The following is a 21995-nucleotide window of genomic DNA, read 5'->3' as shown; positions in this document are numbered from 1 at the left end:
TGCTGGGAAAGGATTCCAAACACACCTCTTTAGTGTAAGAGTGAACGGGCTGCAGACACGTAACACAGCAGCTGTTGGTGCTGCACTACATCACCTTTGTTTTTTGAACATTACATCTTCCTTCCTGCCAGCAAAGTGCTGTTACCTTGTCATATTAACAGAGAACTACTTCTCGCTCTGTTCCCTTTTTTATCTCTGTAGTGAAGTGCAGTTGTAGCTTGGCACTGACAGAGCTTCATCAATGGGTCCTGCCTTCACACCCAAAATAACTGCAGCCAAAGACTTCTGTATGTGGAAATGCAGGTTGTTTTTCAGGTAAAGCATCCCAGAAGTTTGCTTTTGATTTTTATTTTATTCAGGTCTCCAACAGCTCAGTTGTAAGTAGAAAGGTATCTTCTGAAAATATACGTGTAGTATCCTTGAGGCCATCAATATTCAGAGAAGAAAAAGAGCTTTCTAAAATACACACCCATCTTGATCCCAGCCTTTTCCACTATTGCCATCTTAAGCCCTTGTGGTACCAGGAGAATTCAGCTTTACGCTGGTCAATAATTCAAGCCCCTGTAAGAAATGGGAATATTTATGTGTGACTAAATGCATGAAGAATTATGATAAACGACTTGGCAAGGCAACAGCAATTCTTCCCAGCAGCTCTAGTTCTCTTGTAAAAGGCATTGGAGTCCCAAGCTGCTCAGGACCTGTGATAACTGCACAGGGCCGTGGTCACGCTGCACGGTGTTATCAGTGGTGAAAAGGCTCCTGCGAGCAGTTTCCTGCCAGATCTGTGGCCCCGTTTCCTCAGGGAGATTACTCTGTGGTCAAAGCTGTGCTTTCGTTTTCCTGCTGTGAGCAGCAGCTTCAGCTGGTGCTTGAGCAGCCACTGCTTTAAGGGAGAGGGCACTCAGCATGCATGCCCAGGCTCTCCAGGAAGGACATGCCTGCTCAACGCTGGCACTTGTGTGCTGGTCTCCAAGGTGTGTGTCTGAAATCTGCTTCAGCCTTGTCCTTGGGGTGGCCTGCAGCCTGTGCCCTGTGCTACATGTGCCCCCAAAGTGCTTTTGCACAGAGCTCTCCAGGAAAGGCAACAGGAGCTGTTTTCTCTGCTGGGCCATTTCCACAGCTTTGGTCTTGTGCTAAACCAGGGGGGCCCAGACTCCTCCTGGGCCCATCCCTCCCGTGCACACTGTGCTGAATCTGAAGCTGCCAGAACCAGATTGTTAATTATACTCCCACTGATTCAGAGGAAAGCTAAATATGTAGTAATTCATGTCCATCAGTCACCCCCCCCTTCCATTATTATTGTTCCTCTCTGCCTCCATTTTCCTCCATTTTCCCCCCATCCTCTCCCTCCCCAGGGGTGAGGACACACCAGCCTGTGCTCCTGGGAGCTGCAGCTCCACCATCCAGCATGGTCCCACCGTCTCCTCTTCCTCCATGCAGGCACACTTCTCTTCAAGGCTGGGTACAAACCTCTGCCATTCAGTGCAGTTGGATTTGCAGTTTGGTTATGACCTGACCCATGCTTTGCTCTCACAGGATGGTGCTGCTGTCCCCTGGTTCCGTGCTCCCAGGAGTTCATGCAGGGCCAGCAGCAGTCATGTTTGTGTCCTCTCACACTAGCTCCACTATGCAGCAGTGCTTTAAAACCAATTCTAACATTCCCAAATCCACATGACCTCTGTTGCAGTTACTCAGATTTCACATTTCTGGTCCGTGCCACTGGCATATGTTGAACTTTGGCGAAACAGTACTTGCCAAGAAGTGTTTGTTTCTTTTTAAGGAATATCAAATCTTTGGGCATTTTGGTACAGAATATGATTTGTGGGTAAAATACATGATGTTCGCATGCAAAAGAAATAAGGCCAAGAAATTGTGTTTATAATCACCCACTGGATTTAAATAAATTGATTTAATTGGTTTCTGAGGGGAAGGAGGAAAGAGCAACACAGGAATTCTTGTCACACGACTTCCATCTGAAATCTAACACAATTAGTACAGCAGGATTCAGTTACCAAAGGCAAAAAAAAGAAGGGAAATCAGGAGTCAATTGAGTTGCTGCAAAATTTAATATCTTGCTGTCATCTTTGTTCTTGGTAGAGAGTTGCTGTAGCAACAGACCAAAAAAAGAACTTGCACAAGAGGAGGAGCTTGCTGCTCTTTTAACAACATCTCTTTACCCTGCCTGAATTATTGTTTACAGCCAATCAATCGCTTCCTGAGGATCAATGCTGTGGACACAAGGCCTAGCCTGCAGGTGTTACACCTGTCACACACACAAAGGTGTTCTCAGCTCCTCTCTGCAGGTCACAGGGTAGCAACTCTTTTCTGCAGAACTGAGCCCATTCCTGTCACACGCAAGATACATCTATTCCTTGATCCACTTCCATCACTGGGGGCTCTGCACCCTGCAGATCAGCACTGCGTGGGACTATGCAGCTATAAATAAGAGACAGCTTTCCCCACCACTGCCTTTCTGGACGAGGCCAACAGCACAGCAGCTCAGGAAGGACAGGCCGTGGGGAGCAGAAGGCAGCAGCTGCAGGGTAATGGTGCCAGCGGCCTCAGGTCTGCCCTGCAGAGCTGCGTGCAGTTGGTCCTGCTGCAGCAAAGGAAGCTCCAGGGTTGGTGATGCCTGGGCTGTCAGTGTTTTCCAATAGTTGGGTCCCTGCTGTTTGTTGTTCCCAATTAATTTAGTCACACACGATCTCCAGCTCTCCATCTGCAGTGTGAAACTCACTAAGGGCAATTTTAGGCATTCTGGGATGCAGAGCTCCGAAGTGCTGATGGTGCTCACCGGGGCACCACAGCACTCTGTGCCCCCAGGCCAGCCCTGGTGCCACCCTGGTGTCTCCAGGCCGCAGCAAGGGCACTGCTGGCCTGGGCACCGCTGGAACCCTGGCTGGAGCCCTCCGTGCATCCTGCTGTGCATCTTTGCTCGAATTACTCACTGTTGTACTGGAGGAAAACGATCCAGTACCTGCAGCTGGAGCCGGGGCACAGGGGCCCACCGCACTCCCTTTGTTCGCGGCCAGCAGCCCCGGCTCGGGCCTGCGTTGCCGGGGGCTTCCAGCGGGACAGGGGACAGCAGAAAAGGAAAAGCCTGGGAAACTGAGCTGCACTGTGTGCTCACACAAAGCGCCATTGTCCGCGGCTCAGAGATGCAGTTTAGTAGGGCAGGCTGTCCTCCCCGAGCGGCCCCGGGCGGCACACAGGCCCAGGGGAAGCTGCATGTGGGGCCTCTGTCTGAACTGACAGCGATTGATGAGGGAAAAGGGGCCAAATGGAAAACACAGCTTTGAGGGAGAATTCAGCTCTCTCATTAGAGCTGAATACAGCTGGCCAAAGGGGCCTTTCCCTGGAGAAGCCCCGGGCTCCAGCCACATTCGCAACTTCATTGCAAATTCCAGCATGAAAGTGTTATTTCCTGAAAGACTGGGAAGTTTTGGGGTGTTTTTAAGTGCCCCTTCACACGGCACAGAGACCCAGTGACCTGGCCTGTGCACCACAGCAGCACCGAGACACTGAGGTTGGATTTTGTCATCTCGGGTCTCAGTCACTATTAGCAGCCCACACGGAGGGATTTTTTAGCTTTTCTCAGAAACTCGGGCTAGGCACCTGAGTCCATCCCATGGATTGTCCACCACTGGGCTCATGCAAGAAAACACCAGCACTTCCACATACAAATTGCTTCCCAGGCTCTTGGCTTCAGCAGTAATTTAGCAGGCGGGGATTTTCTGATTTCCTTCACCAACTCAACTGAATGCAAAGTAGGTTGGGATAATCACAGCTACAGGCGTGCAAGGGCAGAGAGGAGGGGAATGGCCTGCTGAGCCTGCCCCACTGCACCTCGCGGGTTCTGGAGCTCTGTGCCCTCAGACATTGCCTTCTGCTCAGGCCTCATGACACCAGCCTTGCCTCGGGACATGAAGGCAGTCCTTGGTACAAGGTGTAAGCCACTGCATGTGCTTTCATACTTTCACATTGCAAAATCAGGAGAAAACTAGTAATTATTATTGCTATTACACAGTGAGGTCACACGAGGAGAGGAGAGGAGCGGAGCGGAGAGGAGAGGAGAGGAGAGGAGAGGAGAGGAGAGGAGAGGAGAGGAGAGGAGAGGAGAGGAGAGGAGAGGAGAGGAGAGGAGAGGAGAGGACTGGCACAACACCCTCCTGCAAGGGAGTGAACAGGGTTGCACCAAGGCCTTCACACTCCTGCAGGGCTCGCCCAACACACTGTGCAAATCTTCTGCACCATCAGTGCCAGCTCTGCCTATAACCTGGGCGCACAGCCCTGCGGGGAGCACCTGAAGCCAGGGAGATGTGCTGATGGAGACGTGCCTTCCCTGGAGGAGGAAGGCTGTTTACTGGAGCAGCATCAGTCGAACCTTCCCAGAACAGCTGAAGCAGCATCAGCACTTTGCTGCCATGAGCTGTGTCAGCAGGTCCAGACCCGGCCAAGCCCTCCTGGATCTGCAGGGGCCTGGGCTGCATCGGCAGCACTGAGGGGCCCCCATGGCCAGGCCCAGGCTGCCACCCCTGCGAGGGTCCCCAGGCCCTGCCTCGGCTGTAGCACAGGGAAGCTGCTGCAGCTCTCAGGGAGCCCTGAACCTTCACCGGCTGCAGCTCGGGCTCAGCCCCGGGGCTGCCCTGCAGGGAGTGAGGTCTGGCAGCACCAGGAGTGTCCCCTCCAGTCAGCACCGTGGGCACACAACAGCTGCCTGGGGCAGGCACTACAGCATCTCAGCCTGGCTGTGCCTGCAGGACACAAAGAGACTCCCAGAGTGAGGCAAGGACAGCAATCCACTTTTGTGCCATGTTTTTAAAGCTGTTTTCTTCCCTCTATGACCAGCATCACTGTGCTTTGGGTTTGACAGCTTGTGTGCACAGTGAATCTAATTTGATTTTTATCCTTTTTGTCTCCCTCTATTTTGCACACTACATTAGGCTTTTGTTCCAAGGCAGTTAAAGCAGATTTGCTGTGTGCTTTGAGCTGCCTTGCAGTGCTGGCAGAGCCTCAGAGCACAGATGAGTGTCACGTAACAGATATGCTATCGATAAGGGGGAGGCTCGCACAACACAGAGGCCCAGAAAACTAGAATTCTCAACACCAGTAAAACCAATTGTGTGTGAGCAGGTCCCTCCAGCTCCCTGCAGCACTGACCCTTTCATCCCTGCAGCACTGACCCTTTCTCCCTGCAGCACTGACCCTTTCTCCCTGCAGCACTGACCATGGCTCCCTGCAGCACTGACCCTTTCATCCCTGCAGCACTGACCCTGCTCCCTGCAGCACTGACCCTTTCATCCCTGCAGCACTGACCCTGCTCCCTGCAGCACTGACCCTGGTTCTCTGCAGCACTGACTATGGCTCCCTGCAGCACTGACCATGGCTCCCTGCAGCACTGACCCTTTCATCCCTGCAGCACTGACCATGGCTCCCTGCAGCACTGACCCTTTCTCCCTGCAGCACTGACCCTGCTCCCTGCAGCACTGACCCTTTTCTATGCAGCACTGACCCTTTCTCCCTGCAGCACTGACCCTTTCTCCCTGCAGCACTGACCATGGCTCCCTGCAGCACTGACCATGGCTCCCTGCAGCACTGACCCTTTCATCCCTGCAGCACTGACCCTTTCTCCCGGCAGCAGGACTCCAGAGGCTCCGTGGCACTGCTGTGCAGCCCTGCAGAGCTGAGATCCCTGTCAGCTCTCACAGCTTCTCTCCAGTGAGGACATGCCCCTGCACCCGGGCTGCTGCTCCAAAGCATGCCGCTGCGGGAATGCAGCTGGATCCAGCAGCTCCCAGATGTGAGGGGCAGAGCAAAGCCCATGTGTCAAACAGGAACTCAACTGCTCTGTGCCAGCTGTCGGCGTGCCCGGAATTGGTGCAGAACACTGTCACATCTAACTGGCAGCCTCAACTGTAATACAAACAGCACAGCCTGCTTGCTCCCAGGGACTCACAGCCAGTACTTGTATGAGAGGCAACATCTTGTGGGGGATTTTAATTTGAAATAAAGGCTGGAGTGACCTTTCATTTCAGGTTTTAATTAAGCTCCCCTGCCTCAGAGCTGTACAGAAAAATCCTGAAAAATATAATCCAAGAGCATGGTAATGTCTCAAATGTCAAAGGCGAGCAAAATTCTGAGCTGCTGTTGTTTTAATAGTACGTTTGTTAGTCCAAAGGACACAGCTTCCCAATGCTCACAGTCTGACTTTCTGAAGGACACATCAAATGCCAGACAAGTCGTAGATATAAGCCTGCATCTTATCACAAGATGCGGATTTACCTGCATTCAGGATATTATTTTTCCATCCTTTCACTCCCTCAACTCAAGAGAGCTACTTGCAGAGCTCTTGTCAGTCTCTGGCTGAAAATCTAGATCTCCTTTCTTTATGAACTAGTCCCAAACCTTCTGTCCCCAGGCAGCATGACTGGGCTCCATGGGATCTCAGCATGCTCATCCCAGGTTTGCCCACCTGCTTCTCTTTCTGTCTGGGGTATGCTATTTCTCCCTAGGCAAATGTGCAGAGAGCCCAGAAATATTTACAGAAAAAGGCTAACAGTGGTGTGCAGCATTCAGAGCTCCTTCCTTTCTGCTGGACTGAGGGAAGCAGTGCTGGAACTGCAGTCCTGCCCAAGCACCATCCGGGCAGTTCCTGTCTCCTGTTTCTGTAGTCTTGGCATCTCTCCCGTGTCCTCTTGCACTCCTGCTCTCGGTTCTTCCAAGAGCTGTTTCGCTGCCAGTGTTTGAGCTCTAGGCCTTGGCGTGCTCCTAGGAGGAGGAAATTGAGCTGACACCAGCACAGAGCCTGCTGCAGCCTCACGGGGAAGCTGCTGCATGCACAGGGAGCTGGGCCAGGGCAGAGGAGCCCCATTTCCTGAGCAAACCACCCACAAGGTCACCGTTTCATAATCAACTTGAGCAAGACCATGGGGGAGCAGAATGAAACACTCCTGCAAGTGCTTCAAAACTGCGACAAAAGCTCTGCGCCGACACTGCAAGATCTTTGCTCTGATATATATCTCACTAAACTGAATCCCACTTACCCACAAATGGGTTGCTGTGCGAGTGTGGCTCAGGTTGGTACAGGGGGATGAGTTGTGGCTCCCTCTTCCCTCAACTGTCACTTCTCATCCAGAACAGCTCCAGTTCACAGCGCATCCAGGTCAAAAAGAAGAACCAGGTCAGCAGAGACAGTGACTGACACCTCCACGCTCTCCTAAGACATGAAACACTGGGAAATCGCCGGGCAAGGAAAACCAAGAATTTGGGACAACTGGCACCTCCCTAACTCTCACTTCCACCTACTGATTTACCCCACAAATAAGGCACAACTGATTGAACAGATTAAACACTGTCACCCACACCACAGGCTGTTGGTGCCCTGCAGGCTGTGTGTGCATCACAGCCCTTACACACAACACAGCTGACACACCAGAGGCAGAGCTGGCCAAGGCCCACCACAGGAGCAATGAACACAGCAGGTAATGGGCTCAGCGCTGTGGAGGGAGTCCCATACCCTCCAACCCAAAATCTTACAGGTAGGAATTTGGGTGAGTGACCCATGTCAGTGCTTAAGTTGGATTCATTCCAATAAAGGGTTATCTTCCCCCACTATGAAATCACATTTCAGAATTCCAAAATTACAAGCCTTGGTTCTCTGAGTTCAGGGTTTTGCAGCTCAGTGAAATCCCTGTCCCTGCTGAAGGGATTCCCTCCAGCCCAGAGTGAGGCACGCTGGAAGGGCAGCTCTAGAGAAAAGGACAACCTAGCCACAGGACTGGCACCCACAGCCCAGGAGACTGAGGAGCCTCCAATTATTGCCATCATTGCAAGTATTTCATACGAGCCACACTTGATGATAATGTCTGCAGCCATGTAGTCATGGATATAGAACAAACAAATCACTAAATTGCAGAAAAACAGTGAGAAAATTTAAACCTGGAGTTTGTCCTGGACTCTGCTCTCTGCAGAGTTGCACAACATTCCCAGTTTCACTTTAAAATATCTCTGTGATTTAATGCCAATGAGCTGGGTTTCAAGCGAAGCCTGGATTCCCCATGGCTGACTTCACAGATTGAGTTGAACACTGTCTAACTTGGAAGGCATCTCCCCTCAGCCTCTGAAACACCCAGCGCTGCAGAATCTGTTAAGGAATCAGTCAGATATCTGCACAGACAGAACATTCATCACAGCACAGTAACAGCCAGAATTCACATGTGAACCAGAACATGCAGGGGGTTGTCTCTGGCCCAGGAGAGCACGTAACTGCATGAACAATAACACAGATCAGCGGTGCTTCACGAGACCCTGCCGGGGACTGCGGGTTTGGAATGGAAACAATTATCAAATCTGCGTTTTCATCTTACTGACATCATCCTTTCAAAACGGCTTAGGAGGAAGGTGCAGCGGTAAGCAGACGCGTTACCCAGGGTCGCTCGTTTCCCAGCGGAGGAGGGGCTGTGCCCTGCAGCAGAGTGAAGCACACACACTGAGTGCCCTGCGAGCAGAGCAAGCCCCGGGCCGCAAGGAGACGCCGGCTTTGGCAGGACAGGCAGCAGGAAATGCAGCGCTTGCACAGTGCTGCCTCTCACCGTGATGCTCCCTTTACTGCCCTCCAGGAGCAGCCCTGCGGGCAGGCACAGATGGGTGCAGCTGGATCCTGCCCTGCTGAGCTGGTTTGTGTGTTGGGTGTGTGGTTCCACAGCCCCACAGGAGATACCCACGGTTCAGCCACATCCTGCAGGGAAAGCCCCTCGCAGTGTCTCCCTCGCACAGACAGCTTCCTGTGCACACACTCCCGCTGCCTCCTCAGCTCCGAGCAGCGCTCCCGCTCTGAAATCCCGGGCACAGGCACAGGTTTGTGCAGAATGGGCTTCAAGGAGGCGATCAAACTGTTTGTTTCACGAGGTAAAAGACAGCGTAGGTTTTCCATTTAAAAGCATGTTTAAAACAGAAATAAACTAGTACATCAGACTTTTTAAAATAAAACTCAAACCTTCAGGCTCCCCAAAAATGTCTTTTTAAGTGTGTGTGTGCCAGTTTTCTTTCAATATTCCCAACAGAAGGATTTCCATTCAGTAACATAATTTAAATCTTCTCTGCAGACATATCTGAAGAAATTAGCTGACAATCCAGCTGAGCTGTCCACCGCAATATCCAGCTGCAATGCTCACACAGGTTACGTGCAGGCTGAGAAAATTCCCAACAGAGTCATTGGCACAAAGGTCACTCCAATTCCTGCCAAGCTTCTGCTGCTTGAGGAGCTGGGATTTCCCAGTAAATCCAGCAGAGCTGCCTGCACTCTGGAAGCTGCTGTGCGCAGGACACGGTGATGTTCATGCCCAGACACACAGCACCTCACACGTCACTGAGGTCCATTTGAGCACTACAACAATTCTGCTTTTCCTCCCACAGCCATGACTAACAATTCGCTGGAAATGACTAGCCAGGAACAAAGGTCTGGACAGCAACCTGAACAGGCAATCTCTCTGACAGGTGCTGCTTGTGCTGGCTCAGAAGGAAAGAGGTTACAGCACTTGTGTGCCACTGCTTGGAATGCAGAACCCTGCTCTAGGGAAAAGAGCCTGAAACTGATTTCTTCTCAGCTCAAAATATCAGCAATAGCAGGAGTGCTGAGCAATTAATGCATCCTCTGAATGTGTGGTTTAACATGACAGATGTTGAGCCAACAGCGAGAGGAGTGACAGATCCTCAGGTCCCCAGAGCAGGGTCACGCAGAGGTTAACAGAGGTAAATTAACTGAAATCTTTTGATATTGCAATACACTATGCATCTTGTACATTCCATCCTAGAGAATAATTAAATTGACTTTATAAGAGGGACAGTTTTTTGGGTGTGGAGGAGAGACTTTATAATTCCATTAGCCTCTGTTCTGGCCCCTAAGTGATACTTGGCAAGTCTGTTAATATGCAAAAGCCTCAATTTGCTCACTAATAAATTAGCTGTTAGGAAAACAAAGCTTCAGATCAAAGGCATTAGTAAAACACAGCTGCAGACTCTGAAGATGCTCAGCAGTGCCCCGTGGTAACTTCCCAAGGCTGTATATTTTTAGCATCAGTGGCATTTTGGACTCGGGTAGGAGCTAATCAGGTGTAACAGAAAAATACAACAATGCACGTTGCAGAGTCACAATGAGATTATATATTCCTGAATTGTATTTCCACATCTGTTAAAAATGACTGTAGGGTTTATTAGTTTTCCATTCTTTAAAGCTCATGCTAGCTCCATCAGCAGTGTGAGCAACCTCAGTCTCCTGGCTGCCAAAGCAGATTCAAGACCATCAAGTTGTATCCCTGGCTGGAAGAGGAAGAAATCCTGAACTGTGCAACCTCTTCCCTTCCTCACACAGGCCACTGAGGCAGCACAAAGGACTGGACCCCATTAGCCCTGTCTGACTGATCTGCAGTTCACACCACTGGCTGCCTACCCACACTTCATTCAGACCTTGCCAGCACCAGCTGAGGTTAAAATCCCATTAAAAATTCTGAATTGTAAACTACCTAATCTTTGCCTGCTTTTTTGTTTAATTATGTGTGTAGGAATCTTCTCTTACTAAGTGGTCTCAAAGCGAGCTGGAGTGTCAGGTGAGAAGCAGATGCTGTAGGTTAAAAGGTGATCTGAGCAAACCCCGTGCTAACCCTCGCTCCTTGGGAACCTGTGAGCAGCAGGGAGGTGCTGCACAAGAGGCAGGGGCTGCAGCAGCAGAGAGCATGCAGCTAGAACACCACTGAGGAGGAAGTGGTACAGCCCTGCCCGCAGTCCCCTGAAAGCAGAACTTTCTTCAGGAGGTCACGGGAAGGAACAGCCTGGCACCCTCACGTGCATCTTTCTCTGAAAAGCTCTCTGTACTGCTCACAGCGTTTTTACTTTGGAAGGGCAAAGTTTTGATTTCACTTCTCTGTGCACATATTGCAATAAAACTTAAATTTTTAGAAGTAACCTCTGGAGCCAGGAAGCAGCCTGAAGAACCTTAACCCTTGCAAACTCAAGTGCTGGATGGAATTTATACAACATGTGCCTATCACTGCAAGACAAACAAGATCACTTCACACCAAATTCTTTCCGCAGCTCTGAAATGAATGAATTCAAACCAAGCAGTTTTTCCAGGCAAGACAGGTGCAAGCACAACCTGGCACTTTGGTATTGGAAATTCAATTCTGTAAATTTGTTTATGCCCTAAAAATTAATTAAACCAATCCAAGACGTTAATTTCAGTTATCCTGGTAAAAACTAGGCAAGACTTTGGAACACGTCTCACTGTTTTCACAAAACGCAGAGTGGTAAGGTTGGTGTGTGCACAGAGTTCCTTGCTGAGGAGGCTCCCTCGGCAGTTTCCATTTCACAGATCTCACCGGTGACAAAGCTCGGTGCCTGGGCACAGGTGCACGATCAGTATGGCAGAGCTGGCCAGTCTGACATTTTCAGCACACCCCTCACATTCTGCAGAATGAGCTGCTCATCCTCGGTGGCCTCATCGCTGCTGTAACCGCCCAGAGCAGCTCTGCAGCCAGCGCACTGCCCCAGCACAAGCTGGCAATTGGGGCTTATTTGTTCCTGTGCAAAATCTGCTGGGGACAGGAAAGGAGGGACGGTCCCCTGTTAACCACACACCTCCAGCAACAAGGGTTTGACACACAATTCCTCACTTAGACTTGTGAACTCTTTGTCACGTCTTATCACCCAGCAGCCTCAGTTCACAGCTCTTGTGACTAAGGCACTGGGCTCACCAGGGCTGCCACCAACACCGACTAATTCTTCCCCCTCCAGTAACCGTTAAGCAGCTAATTCACTTCTCTCCTAATCTCAGTGTCAAAATAACATTCCTTTATCCTTCGGCTGCAGATTCCCAAACACCATACTATGTTATCTTTCTCACACGCACGAAACTAGAAAACTTGAGAAAAATTAGGTGATGAGATTAGATACTGGGCAGAAAGTGTTTTCTGTAAGGGTGCTGAGGCCACCAGGTTGCCAGAGAAGCTGTGGCTGCTGCACCCCTAGAAGTGTTCAAGGCCAGGCTGGATGGGGCTTGGAGAAACCTGGTCTGATCCTAATTACAGGGTAGGTTATTGGTGCTGCTGGCAGTACAATGCTGCACCTGGGGAGGTAGAAGCTGCAGGGACAAGATGTGTTTACATTTATCATTCCAGTGCTGCATGTAAAGACCTTGGGACCTGAAGTGAGGAAGGAAAATAGTGCCTATTCAACTTCATGCAGCTCACACTTGGTCATGGTGATGAAGGCATGGCCATGGCAGGTAGAGGGGCTCTCTTTTTGTCTCTCCTGAAAAAAAGACATTTAGCCACTAGATTTTCCTTAAAAATTAATTTTAATTGTGGAAACACGCCAAAGGAAACAGCCCAACCATCGAGAAAACTGAGCAGCAAGGAACCAAAGCGAAATGGCCACGCCATGGTGTGCCACCCACGGCACAGGGGTCATGGCAGCAGCGGCGGCCGTGCCCGGGGGCCAGAACCCGGCAGCCAGCTCGGGAGCTCAGCGCCGGGACCCGAGGGGCGGCGGGGACACCCACACCCGGAGCGCTGGGCCTGGAACCGGGCACTGCCCCGCGGGCCCGGCAGCGCTCCGCCAGGGAAATGAGTGACCCTGGCACAGCGGGGGAACGCGCACCGAGCCGCGCCGAGCCCCGGCCCAGGCTGCGACACGCGGGACCGGCGGGGCCGCACGGACCGACAGCCGGGACCGCACGGACCGACAGCCGGGGCCGCACGGACCGACAGCCGGGGCCGCACGGACCGACAGCCGGGACCGCACGGACCGACAGCCGGGGCCGCACGGACCGACAGCCGGGACCGGCGGAGAGACGCGCGCTCCCCACGAACCAACACCCGGGGCCGCACGGACCGACAGCCGGGACCGGCGGGGCCGCACGGACCGACAGCCGGGGCCGGCGGGGCCGCACGGACCAACACCCGGGGCCGCACGGACCGACAGCCGGGGCCGGCGGGCAGACACGCGCTACGCACGGATCCACACCCGGGGCCGCGGCGCCCCCTCCCGCCTGGGCCCGGCAGCGCCCCGAGAGCAGCGGGGGCGGTGCCGCCGGCGCGGAAGCGGAAAGGGCGGGCGGTGGCGGCGCCTGGCGTGGTGTGCTCGGGGTGTCTGGTGGTCGGTCGGTGGGCTGTGGGTGGGAAGGTGGGGGCGGTCGCCCTCCCCGGGCAGCCGGCATGGCGGAGGCGGAGGCGGCCGGCGACGCGGGGCTGGGTCCGGCCGCGGCCCAGGAGGGCGCGGAGCTGGCGGAGCTGGCGGCCGTGATCGGCGCCACCGTGCCCACGGGGTTCGAGCAGACGGCGGCCGAGGAGGTGCGGGAGAAGCTGGGCTCGGCCTCCAGGATCAGCAAGGATCGGGGCAAGATCTACTTCGAGGTTCCGGCCCAGAGCCTGCCTCAGGTCCGTGCGCGCTCCGTGCCCCGCTCCGCCCGCCGCTGTTCCCCCTCTGGCCGGTTCCGTTCGGTTCGGTTCGGTTCGGTTCGGTGGGTCCCGGCCCCTCCGAGCGGAACGGTGTCGGAGCCGCCGGTCCGGACCGCACCCCGCACCGGCCTGGCTGCAGCAGCGGTATCGCCTTTGCCGGGGTGTCCGGCCGAGGTGAAATGAAAGACGGGGTCCGTGCAAAGACGTAAACTGATAACTCATGTGGGGACTCAAGGGGCAAAACCGTGCTCTCTGAAACCTCGACGTAAGGCGGCAAAATTCTGACAACAGTAAACACAGTCCCTACGGCACACGGTTAGTAATGTGTCACCTTTTCATCTCTTCCAGGTCCATCGTCTGAGGTCGGTGGATAATTTATTTGTTGTTGTTCAGGAATTCAAAGACTATCAATTTAAGGAAAATAAGGTGAATTACTCTTCCTTTGTCTGTCTATTCTGGGGTTTGGAGTGTTGTTTAGATTTTTTCAATTTAAGACTAGTATCAAAATATTCTGTTTGTTTAGCATGTTTTTTATTTGTGATGTTTTTCTAGTTCCCTTTTTCTGGCTTGTAAATGGAAGTGTGGCCATGTGGTCTAACATAATTTCTGCAGTTAAATACTTTACATTGGCAAAATCTGGGATAAGAGGTGATGCTATGTTTGTAGGTCACAGACATCGAACAGTGAAGTGTCACTTTGGTCACTTAATACAGTGTTAGTTGTCTGTATTACAAGATAAATGATGAAATCCGGTGGGTCTTGTGATTTTCAGTGTAATTCCATTTAGTTATAGCAAAAACCAGACAAAAACATGTAAGATTTGCTTAAACGTGTAGTGGATTAATGTTTAATAAACTACTTTGAGAGACCTCACAATAAAGGATAACTTTTAAAAGGATGGAATAATTTCAAAGCACCACTGTGTCTCTCTTTTAAAGGAAGATGCTCTAAAGGATTTGGAAGAGTTGGTTAAAAAGCTACCCTGGACCGATCCGTTGAAAGTTTGGGAGTTGAACAACAGCTTGAAAAAGAAAAAGACAAAACGCAAAAAACACAATCTGCAGAGTCCTGCAAGCAGAGGGAAGCTGAGTGATGGTGGAGAAGAGGGAGGAGCAGAGCAAAATAACACTAATGACCAGGAGGACTGTGCCCAAAGCCCTGTGGCTGTGGAAGCCGCTGGTGGCCAGGATACACAGCATCCCCAAGGAGTGACATCCAGAAACGGGGTGGAGGAGGAGGAGGAGGAAGACGGTGCGCAGCCAGATGGGAGAGCTGAAGCGCAGGCGAGCTCTGAGAGCGGGAGCAAGGCTGGCGAGGGCCAGGCGGGCGAAGCAGAGGCCAAGGTGCTGCGGTTCCGAGTGACGTGCAACAGGGCTGGGGACAAGCACAGCTTCACCTCCAACGAGGCCGCCAGGGACTTCGGTGGAGCCGTGCAGGAGCACTTCCAGTGGAAAGCTGACATGACCAATTTTGATGTGGAGGTATGGTGGCATGCCTTGGAAATACCTACGTTTCTGCAGTACAAGTATTTTGCTCTTATTTCTGATGCTTAGAGATCTCCAAACTGCCTTCCAGAGACTCTGGTAATGCTGAAATTGGCCTCTTCTGAAGTGTTCTTTTCCCTGGCAACAGTACGTGTGTCCTCTGATGCAAGCACTTGCCTTGCTTTCACCTTCCTCTAATGCATTGTTTAATAGCAGTCTGAGTCACCAGGAAATGCTCCAAATGGGAGCTGGTTTTGGGGTGAAGGGGACAGAAAGAATTAACAATAACTGTCAGGTATTTATTTTCTGTCAGGGGAGAGCAGAGGCTGGGAAAATACAACCAGCACCCCTGGCCCTTTGGTGGGTAGGAACCACTGATTTTGAGGGGCAGAAAGACCTAAGTTTTTCTTGCATCTTTACTAAGGGCTGGCCACTGCCCTGGAGTGAGGTTTCACCTTCCTAGTTAATCTAGTCCCTACCATAAATTTCTTTTATTGCTGCTTTTGCAGATGGTTCATTGTGTCTTGCAGGACTTACCCAGCTTCTGCCCCAGACTTACAAACCAAATCTTTTAAGAAGCTGGTGCTATGGTTATAACACTTTGAGAGGTCTTGTGCAACAGATTTGGTGTGAATGCTCACCTGAATTCTGTCCTATTAAAATGGTGCTTTGCTTTACTTCCAAGAGAAGCCTTTTATATGTCATTCCTGGATTTTAAATTACCATCTAAGATTGTGCTAAGTATTTACTAGGCATTCTGTGGAAAGCTTCTGTTACTCCTGACGTTCACTTCAAGTTTTTTCTTTAGGTTCTTCTGAATATTCACAGCAGTGAGGTGGTGGTGGGGATTGCATTGACTGAAGAGAGTCTCCACAGACGGAATATCACACACTTCGGACCCACCACGCTGCGTTCCACTCTGGCTTACGGCATGCTCAGGTCAGGGCAGTTACATTGTATTATGCTCAGTTAACAAGTCTTTTTGTTTAAGAAATTAAACCTTTTCTCTCCCCCACTGCTTCCTCGGAAGCCATTTCTGTTAACTGTTAAAGAAAAATAAATTAAAAAAAACCCCTGGAGTTGCGGACACCATGTGCCTTGTAATAACAGTGAGTGTTTCCCAGCCAAGGAAAGTAAACATTTGCTGTATTAGCCAAGTTTCAAAGTAGTGTACCACAGTCTTGAAAGAATTCCACTTCATTGTTGGTTATTAAAAAAAATATAACTAGTGGAAAAAATAATCACATCTATTGTTTTGTTAGAAGGGTAGAATCAGAGTGATTAAAATAGTTCACTTTCCCTTATTTACAGAAATTCAGCTTTTTAAGACATTTCTCACCATATCTTTTCTTCTGTTCCTCAGACTCTGTGATCCCCAGCCCACAGATATCATAGTTGATCCCATGTGTGGTACAGGTGCGATACCAATAGAGGTGATTCTTCCTTGATTTTTTAAACTTAATTAAACTTGTCTATATCTTAGCTATATTCTATTATAGCTGAATAAAATGTGTAAATCTTCTTATCAATGACTGAATAGTAAGCTCCAGTCTCACCAGTTCTTGAACAGAGGCAAATACATTTTTTGTAAATATCCTCATTAAATATCCTCATTTTTCTTCCATAGGATGTAGCAGGAAAACACTAAATCCAAAAGTATTTTGAGCTTTAAAGGTGCAAAATATAGCTATCTGTTACAGAATTCCATATTTCCAGCGATCCACTTGCAGTTGTTTTGTTGTTATTCTGTCATGTTTGAGAACTTATTCTGTTTTTTTTCATTCAGCAATGTTGATGCTAATGTTGCTTATTATTTCCCCTGCAGGGAGCTGCAGAATGGCCCTGCTGCTACCACATTGCAGGGGATAACAACCCTCAGGCAGTGAAGAGAGCAGCAAACAACATCAGCTCCCTACTGAGGAAAAACGAGAGTAAGGACAGGTGAGAGGAGCCTGAGGGATTTACCTTTCCTGCAGTGCTGCATGCAAAGAAATCCACTTTGCATTGATGCGCTTGAGTGTCTGGTTTTGTTTATTTTGTTGCCAGCACTGTAGGCCTGCCCAGTGTAAAGGCCGTGTGAGTGCTCACGTCTGCTTTTGCTGTTGCAGCAGCGCTGCCCTGGGCGCTCCCCTGGACGTCATCCAGTGGGACATCTGCCGGCTGCCGCTGCGGACGGGCTCCGTGGACGTCGTGGTGACGGACATGCCCTTCGGGAAGCGGTGAGCTGGGCTGGGGAGGGGCTCTGCTGCTGCCCAGCTCCCCAGCCCGGTGCTCACCTGGGGCGCTGCCAAGGAGTCCCGAGCCCTGCGTTAAAATGAGCTTGAATCACTGTGCTCCTGAACGATTCGTGTCCGAGACACAGCGGCACTGAGCTGGTGCCGGGGGTCGCAGTGGGGATCTCAATGTATCTTGCAGGATAGGGTCGAAGAAGAAGAACTGGGACCTGTACCCAGCCTGCCTGATGGAGATGGGCCGGATCTGCACCCCAGGGACAGGCAGGGCTGTGCTGCTCACCCAGGACAAGAAGTGCTTTGCCAAGGTTTGTTCTGTTTTTGAGAGAAAATCAAACCTATTTACACTTGAAAATACATTGAGAGAAAAATTGTAAGCTGCCATCGTTACAAAATCATTAGTAACACTTGAATTCAATTTTGGACCTGGAGAGTCCTTTGGTGTTGCCATCAGATGTGATCTGGAATAATGAAAATGAATGTTACTGTCCTGACTGACGGCGCTGTGTCTGTTTTTGGCGCAGGCGCTGTCGCGCGTGGGACACATCTGGCGCCGAGCCCAGACCGTGTGGGTGAACGTGGGGGGACTGCACGCTGCCGTGTACCTGCTGAGGCGCACCCCGGAGCCAGCACAGGACACCAGGCCCTTCTGGTGAGCTGCCTGCAGCACAGGAGACACCCCGGGCTCTTGGATAGCCAGTGCTAAAGCACAGCATCGGTCTGTCAGTTCCAAACCAAACAACCTGTGGAGAAATTGTCACACAAATATTAAACCAGGGATCAACTTGAGAGCTGCCAGTTCTACTGTGTGTTCTGAAACCTTATTTGAATCACCTCTGCTCCCTTCTACCCAAGCTGAAATTCATTAGTGAATTAGTAATTCTTTCCTTGGCTTGAATCTTCTGTTGTATTCTTCAGTTAAACGTTTGTTTTTTCTGCTTGCAGTAGAAAACATGTTGAGGCAGCTCTGGGTGTAACAGTTAATTTATTTACCAAGCTGTATCTTCAAATGACTAACAGTACTACTAAGACAGTCACCTTAAAGGGTTCAGAGGTAGTATCTCCAGTGCAGTTTTCTAATTTATGCCATTGCTCAAATGTAAACTAACAATAAACCAGTATCTGGTTTTTGTGGTCTGATAAGCAGATTCCAGTTGGCAAACAGTATGCTGTGCTACTGGTTCTCTTGCCTGTTACCTCACCTTAGGGCTAATTACCAGTAAATGTCTGATGTGTATTTCAGTGTTCCATTGCCATGGGTGAGGGGGTAACACACAGCCCTAGAAAACAGTCTGTAGTTAACTATTTGAGGACAGAGGTTCTTTTAGCAGTTATATTAAAAAGTTCGTGGTTTTGGTGGCTACCATGGATGCATCGAGGTGGCAATTTGAATTTCTTAGGTAATTTAACTTCCACAGCTATGCTGCCACAGTATTCACAAAAGTATTGTTGCAAATATTTTTTTCTTCTGTGACCATACCAGGATTTCTCAGGCCTCTCACTCTGCTCATCAGAGGCTGAAAACAAATTGCCAGTTAGCCATTTCCATTATGGTGTGTTCATGCTAAGATTGTGTAACTGTTCAGAGGTGAATTAACAATTAAAGTTTTAGAAGTTTTGCATAAAGAAATGAGTCTTAATTGTATTCTTTTTCTGGTTCGTGTCTAGATTTTCCAATGTCTAGTTAATTTTTCTCAAATTCTAGTGTTTTCATGTGTGTAAGAAAGATAGTATAATGTTTGTGAATCTATAGCTGAAGGATAAAGGAATCTTTTGGTACCCTAAGATCGGGAGAGGAAGGAACCGGCAGCTTAACTGTTACTGGCTGAGGAAGAATTGGTTTGTGGCACCCTGGTGAGCCCAGTGCCTTAGTCACAAGAGCTGTGAGCTGGGGCTGCTGGGCGATAAGACATGACAGAGACCTCGCGGCTCTCGGTGACGACTCGCGTTCCAAGCGCCCGTTGCTGTTCTCCGTCCGTTTGTTAAATGAGGAGGCTTGAAAGCCCCGCCCCTCGCGCCGGGCCCCGCCCCTCAGCGAGCCCCGCAGCGCATGCGCGAGGGGCGGTGCCTGCCGGGGGGCGGAGTCTTTCCTCGGTGCCGCCCCTGGCGCCTGCGCGCGGCGGGCCGGGGCCGCGATGTCGCCGCCAGGCCCGGGGCGCCCGGGTGGGGCTGGGCCCGAGGCCGGGTCCGAGTCTGGGTCCGGGTCCGTGCTGCGCTCGGTCAACACGCGGGAGCTCTCCGAGGTCGTGTTCAACAACCACAGCCCCCGCTGCGTGCTGCCCGTCTGGCTGGACTTCGAGGGCCGGCCGCGCTGCTACCCGGTGCTGCAGCCGCGCAGCGGGCGCGTCATGCGCAGCTACCGGGGTGGGTACGGCGGACGGCACGGGCTTGGGCCCCGCGGGGCCCGGGTGGGTGAGCTGATGGCGGTGGAATGTACCCTTTTGCCGTCCCACCACCCCCTTTTTCCTTTCTCTTCCCTTTTTCCTTCTTCCACTCTTGCCTTTCCCATCTTTTCCCTTTTTCTCTCTCAATTTCCTTTGCTCTTCTTCTTTCTTTTCCTTTTCCCCTTTTTCCTTTTCCTTTCCTTTTTTCCTCCCCTTTTCCCTTTCCCCTCCCCATTCATACCAGTGGCTGGGGCCGTGGCAGTGCCCTGTGCGCACAGGGCTCAGCTGGAGAGCTTGATTGCTTGTGAGTAGATGCCCCGCAGCGGCGCTCTTTAAAAAGTTCTGTAATTGGTGCATTCCCACCTTGTCCCCTGCCAGGGCACCTCTGGCTGTTCCGGGATGCAGGGACCTATGACGGGCTGCTCGTCAACCAGCAGGAGCTGTTTGTGGCAGCCCCCAATGTGACCAAAGCTGACATCACACTGCCAGGTAAGGGACAGGACCGCACGTGCTCTGGGGAATTCTGAACCTGGTCTCTCTGGACCTGTTAGGATTAGTGAGAAATCAGATCCTCATGAAATTAAACCTGCTCAGACACTGGGAGAGGTGGTGAGGGGTTGTAGGTAGAGCTGTTGTATTGGATGGAGCTGGTGGCAGAGCTCCTTTCAGGGGGTCTCTGAGGGGTTTCTGCAGGTGCCTCATGGCAGAACCACCTCGGTCTCGTGTCTGGAGAGCCCAGCCTGTGGCGGGTCACTGCTGCGGGCTGTGCTCTGCGCTCGCAGGCTCAGAGCAGCACTGTTGGCATTGGAGCTGCAGCTGTGGGCCCTCGTGACGAGGCTGTGTTGTGCTTGTGTCTGACTGCAGTGTTCACCCTGAAGGAGAGGTGTCTGCAGGTTGTGCGCAGCCTGGTCAGCCCCATGGACTACAGGAAACTGGACATTGTTCAGTCGCTATACGAAGAGTTGGAGGATCATCCTGACATTTGGAAGGATCTTCGGCGGCTCTCTCTGGAGAGGAGTGAAGCACTGAGGAACTAAATTGTGGAATAACAGGATTATTCACTTCACACTCCTCATTACAAACCACTGAGTGAGCAGTGAGAGTCGCCAGGACACACACCAGCTGATGCCTCCGTTTAACGTTTTGAAACACAAACTCAGTAACTTTGGTGACAGTCAAATCCCAAAGACTGAACAGCACTGGGAGGCATGCTGGGTTCTGATGGTTCAGTTAATTTCTTCATTGCAGGTATTGCAAACTGTAGGGTAAGATCAGGGCAGCTAAATGGAAAATATTTATACAAAGTAATTTTCATTGTATTAGAAAGAAAATTACACCAAGGATTAATTTAGCCCAGACTAATGGTTGTAAGAGTCATGAGTTTTGTTTGAGTAATTTGTTTTGATGGAATTTCCCTTTCACATGGCGCCTCAATGTGCCTGTGGGTCACAGAGCATGAGGGGTTTGTACATGAGGTTTGTTTCCTAGCAGTGCCTGAGGGTCTGACAAACGTTACATTGGTGGAAAGATGATGTGTAAATGCTTGCAGGTTATTCTGCCTCTTACCTTTCCATGTACAAAACCATGTCCTATCAGCTCTGGGTCTGACATGTTTTTACTGTCATCATACCTCAAATGCCTTATTTGCCTTTGTCATAGGATTCTTGCCTGGCTGATCTCAGCCACACAGACCAGACCCTCATTTTGGAACAGCCCTGTCCCACACAGCTGCTTGCCCAGCAGCCTGTGCAGGGTTCACAGGAGGTGGAGGCTTTAAGTTCTGCCTTTTCCCCTGGCAGTGCTGTAGTCCAGGTTGTAGTAGGAGGCCTTTTCAGGGAGCGTGGCCTCTCGAGCTGCTTGTGTCTTCTCAGGACCTGTGGGAGCTGTACTGGCTCACACAGCCAGCTCACAAACAGGGCCGTGCTTGCAGCAGGCTGGAGAAGGAGAGATGATATTTCTCTGTGTTCTGTTGCCTGTGTTCTGTATTCCCCACATCTCAGTGGAATGTGCTCTGGTGTGAACACAGAGTTCAAAGCAGCATAGTTTAGTGTTACATGAATTGTCCATCAAGCAAGATGTGGTGCAGCTCAGGTTAGAAGCAGATTGGTTAGATTAATTAAAGCAGGTTATTTCTGTGAATATGTTTCTCTCCAGTTGTACATTTTGAGAGTAGCTGTGAAACCAAGAATCTCAATGTATTTTGTAAGTATGCAATGTCTCCCTACTTGTAAACTTGTTTGTGTTATATATTTGAAGAAATTGATCTTTGACATAAAAATGGAAATGCCTGCTAGCTTTCTGACTGTAATTCTGTCAGGTAAGTCCCCAGTGCCTCTGTGTATTCTGTTCATACAGATACTGATGATACTCTGACAGTCGCTGTGGTTGGGCAGCAAACAGACACTCTGGACTGTAGAGCCTGCCCAGCCCATTGCTGCAGGGCTG

At 50.8% G+C, this 21995-nt stretch overlaps 2 protein-coding genes across 3 annotated transcripts; both read left to right on the top strand.

Annotated features, from left to right (window-relative positions):
* Positions 1 to 12784: 12784 nt before the first annotated feature.
* On the top strand, positions 12785 to 18796 carry THUMPD3 (THUMP domain 3 tRNA guanosine methyltransferase). Of its 2 annotated transcripts, none has more exons than XM_074550263.1 (9): positions 12785 to 13430; positions 13800 to 13877; positions 14390 to 14932; positions 15744 to 15874; positions 16299 to 16368; positions 16761 to 16876; positions 17047 to 17154; positions 17351 to 17474; positions 17691 to 18796. In XM_074550263.1, the coding sequence occupies exons 1-9, from the start codon at positions 13209 to 13211 to the stop codon at positions 17820 to 17822; spliced, it is 1524 nt and encodes a 507-aa protein (XP_074406364.1). In that variant the 5' UTR covers positions 12785 to 13208; the 3' UTR covers positions 17823 to 18796. The 2 variants fall into 2 exon arrangements, with proteins under 2 accessions (XP_074406364.1, XP_074406363.1); XM_074550262.1 differs by having other exon boundaries at positions 13089 to 13430; positions 17044 to 17154.
* Positions 18797 to 19229: 433 nt separating this feature from the next.
* Positions 19230 to 21843, top strand: VHL (von Hippel-Lindau tumor suppressor). The gene is made up of 3 exons (XM_074550270.1): positions 19230 to 19530; positions 19929 to 20039; positions 20415 to 21843. Exons 1-3 carry the CDS (start codon positions 19302 to 19304, stop codon positions 20585 to 20587), a joined length of 513 nt encoding a protein of 170 aa, XP_074406371.1. The 5' UTR covers positions 19230 to 19301; the 3' UTR covers positions 20588 to 21843.
* Positions 21844 to 21995: the final 152 nt, after the last annotated feature.

The sequence above is a fragment of the Zonotrichia albicollis genome, chromosome 12 (genome assembly GCF_047830755.1).
Source record: "Zonotrichia albicollis isolate bZonAlb1 chromosome 12, bZonAlb1.hap1, whole genome shotgun sequence".
In the NCBI taxonomy this organism is placed as follows: domain Eukaryota; kingdom Metazoa; phylum Chordata; class Aves; order Passeriformes; family Passerellidae; genus Zonotrichia; species Zonotrichia albicollis.
Note: the sequence above shows the minus strand (reverse complement) of the source record. Positions and strands in the feature narration are given on the sequence as shown.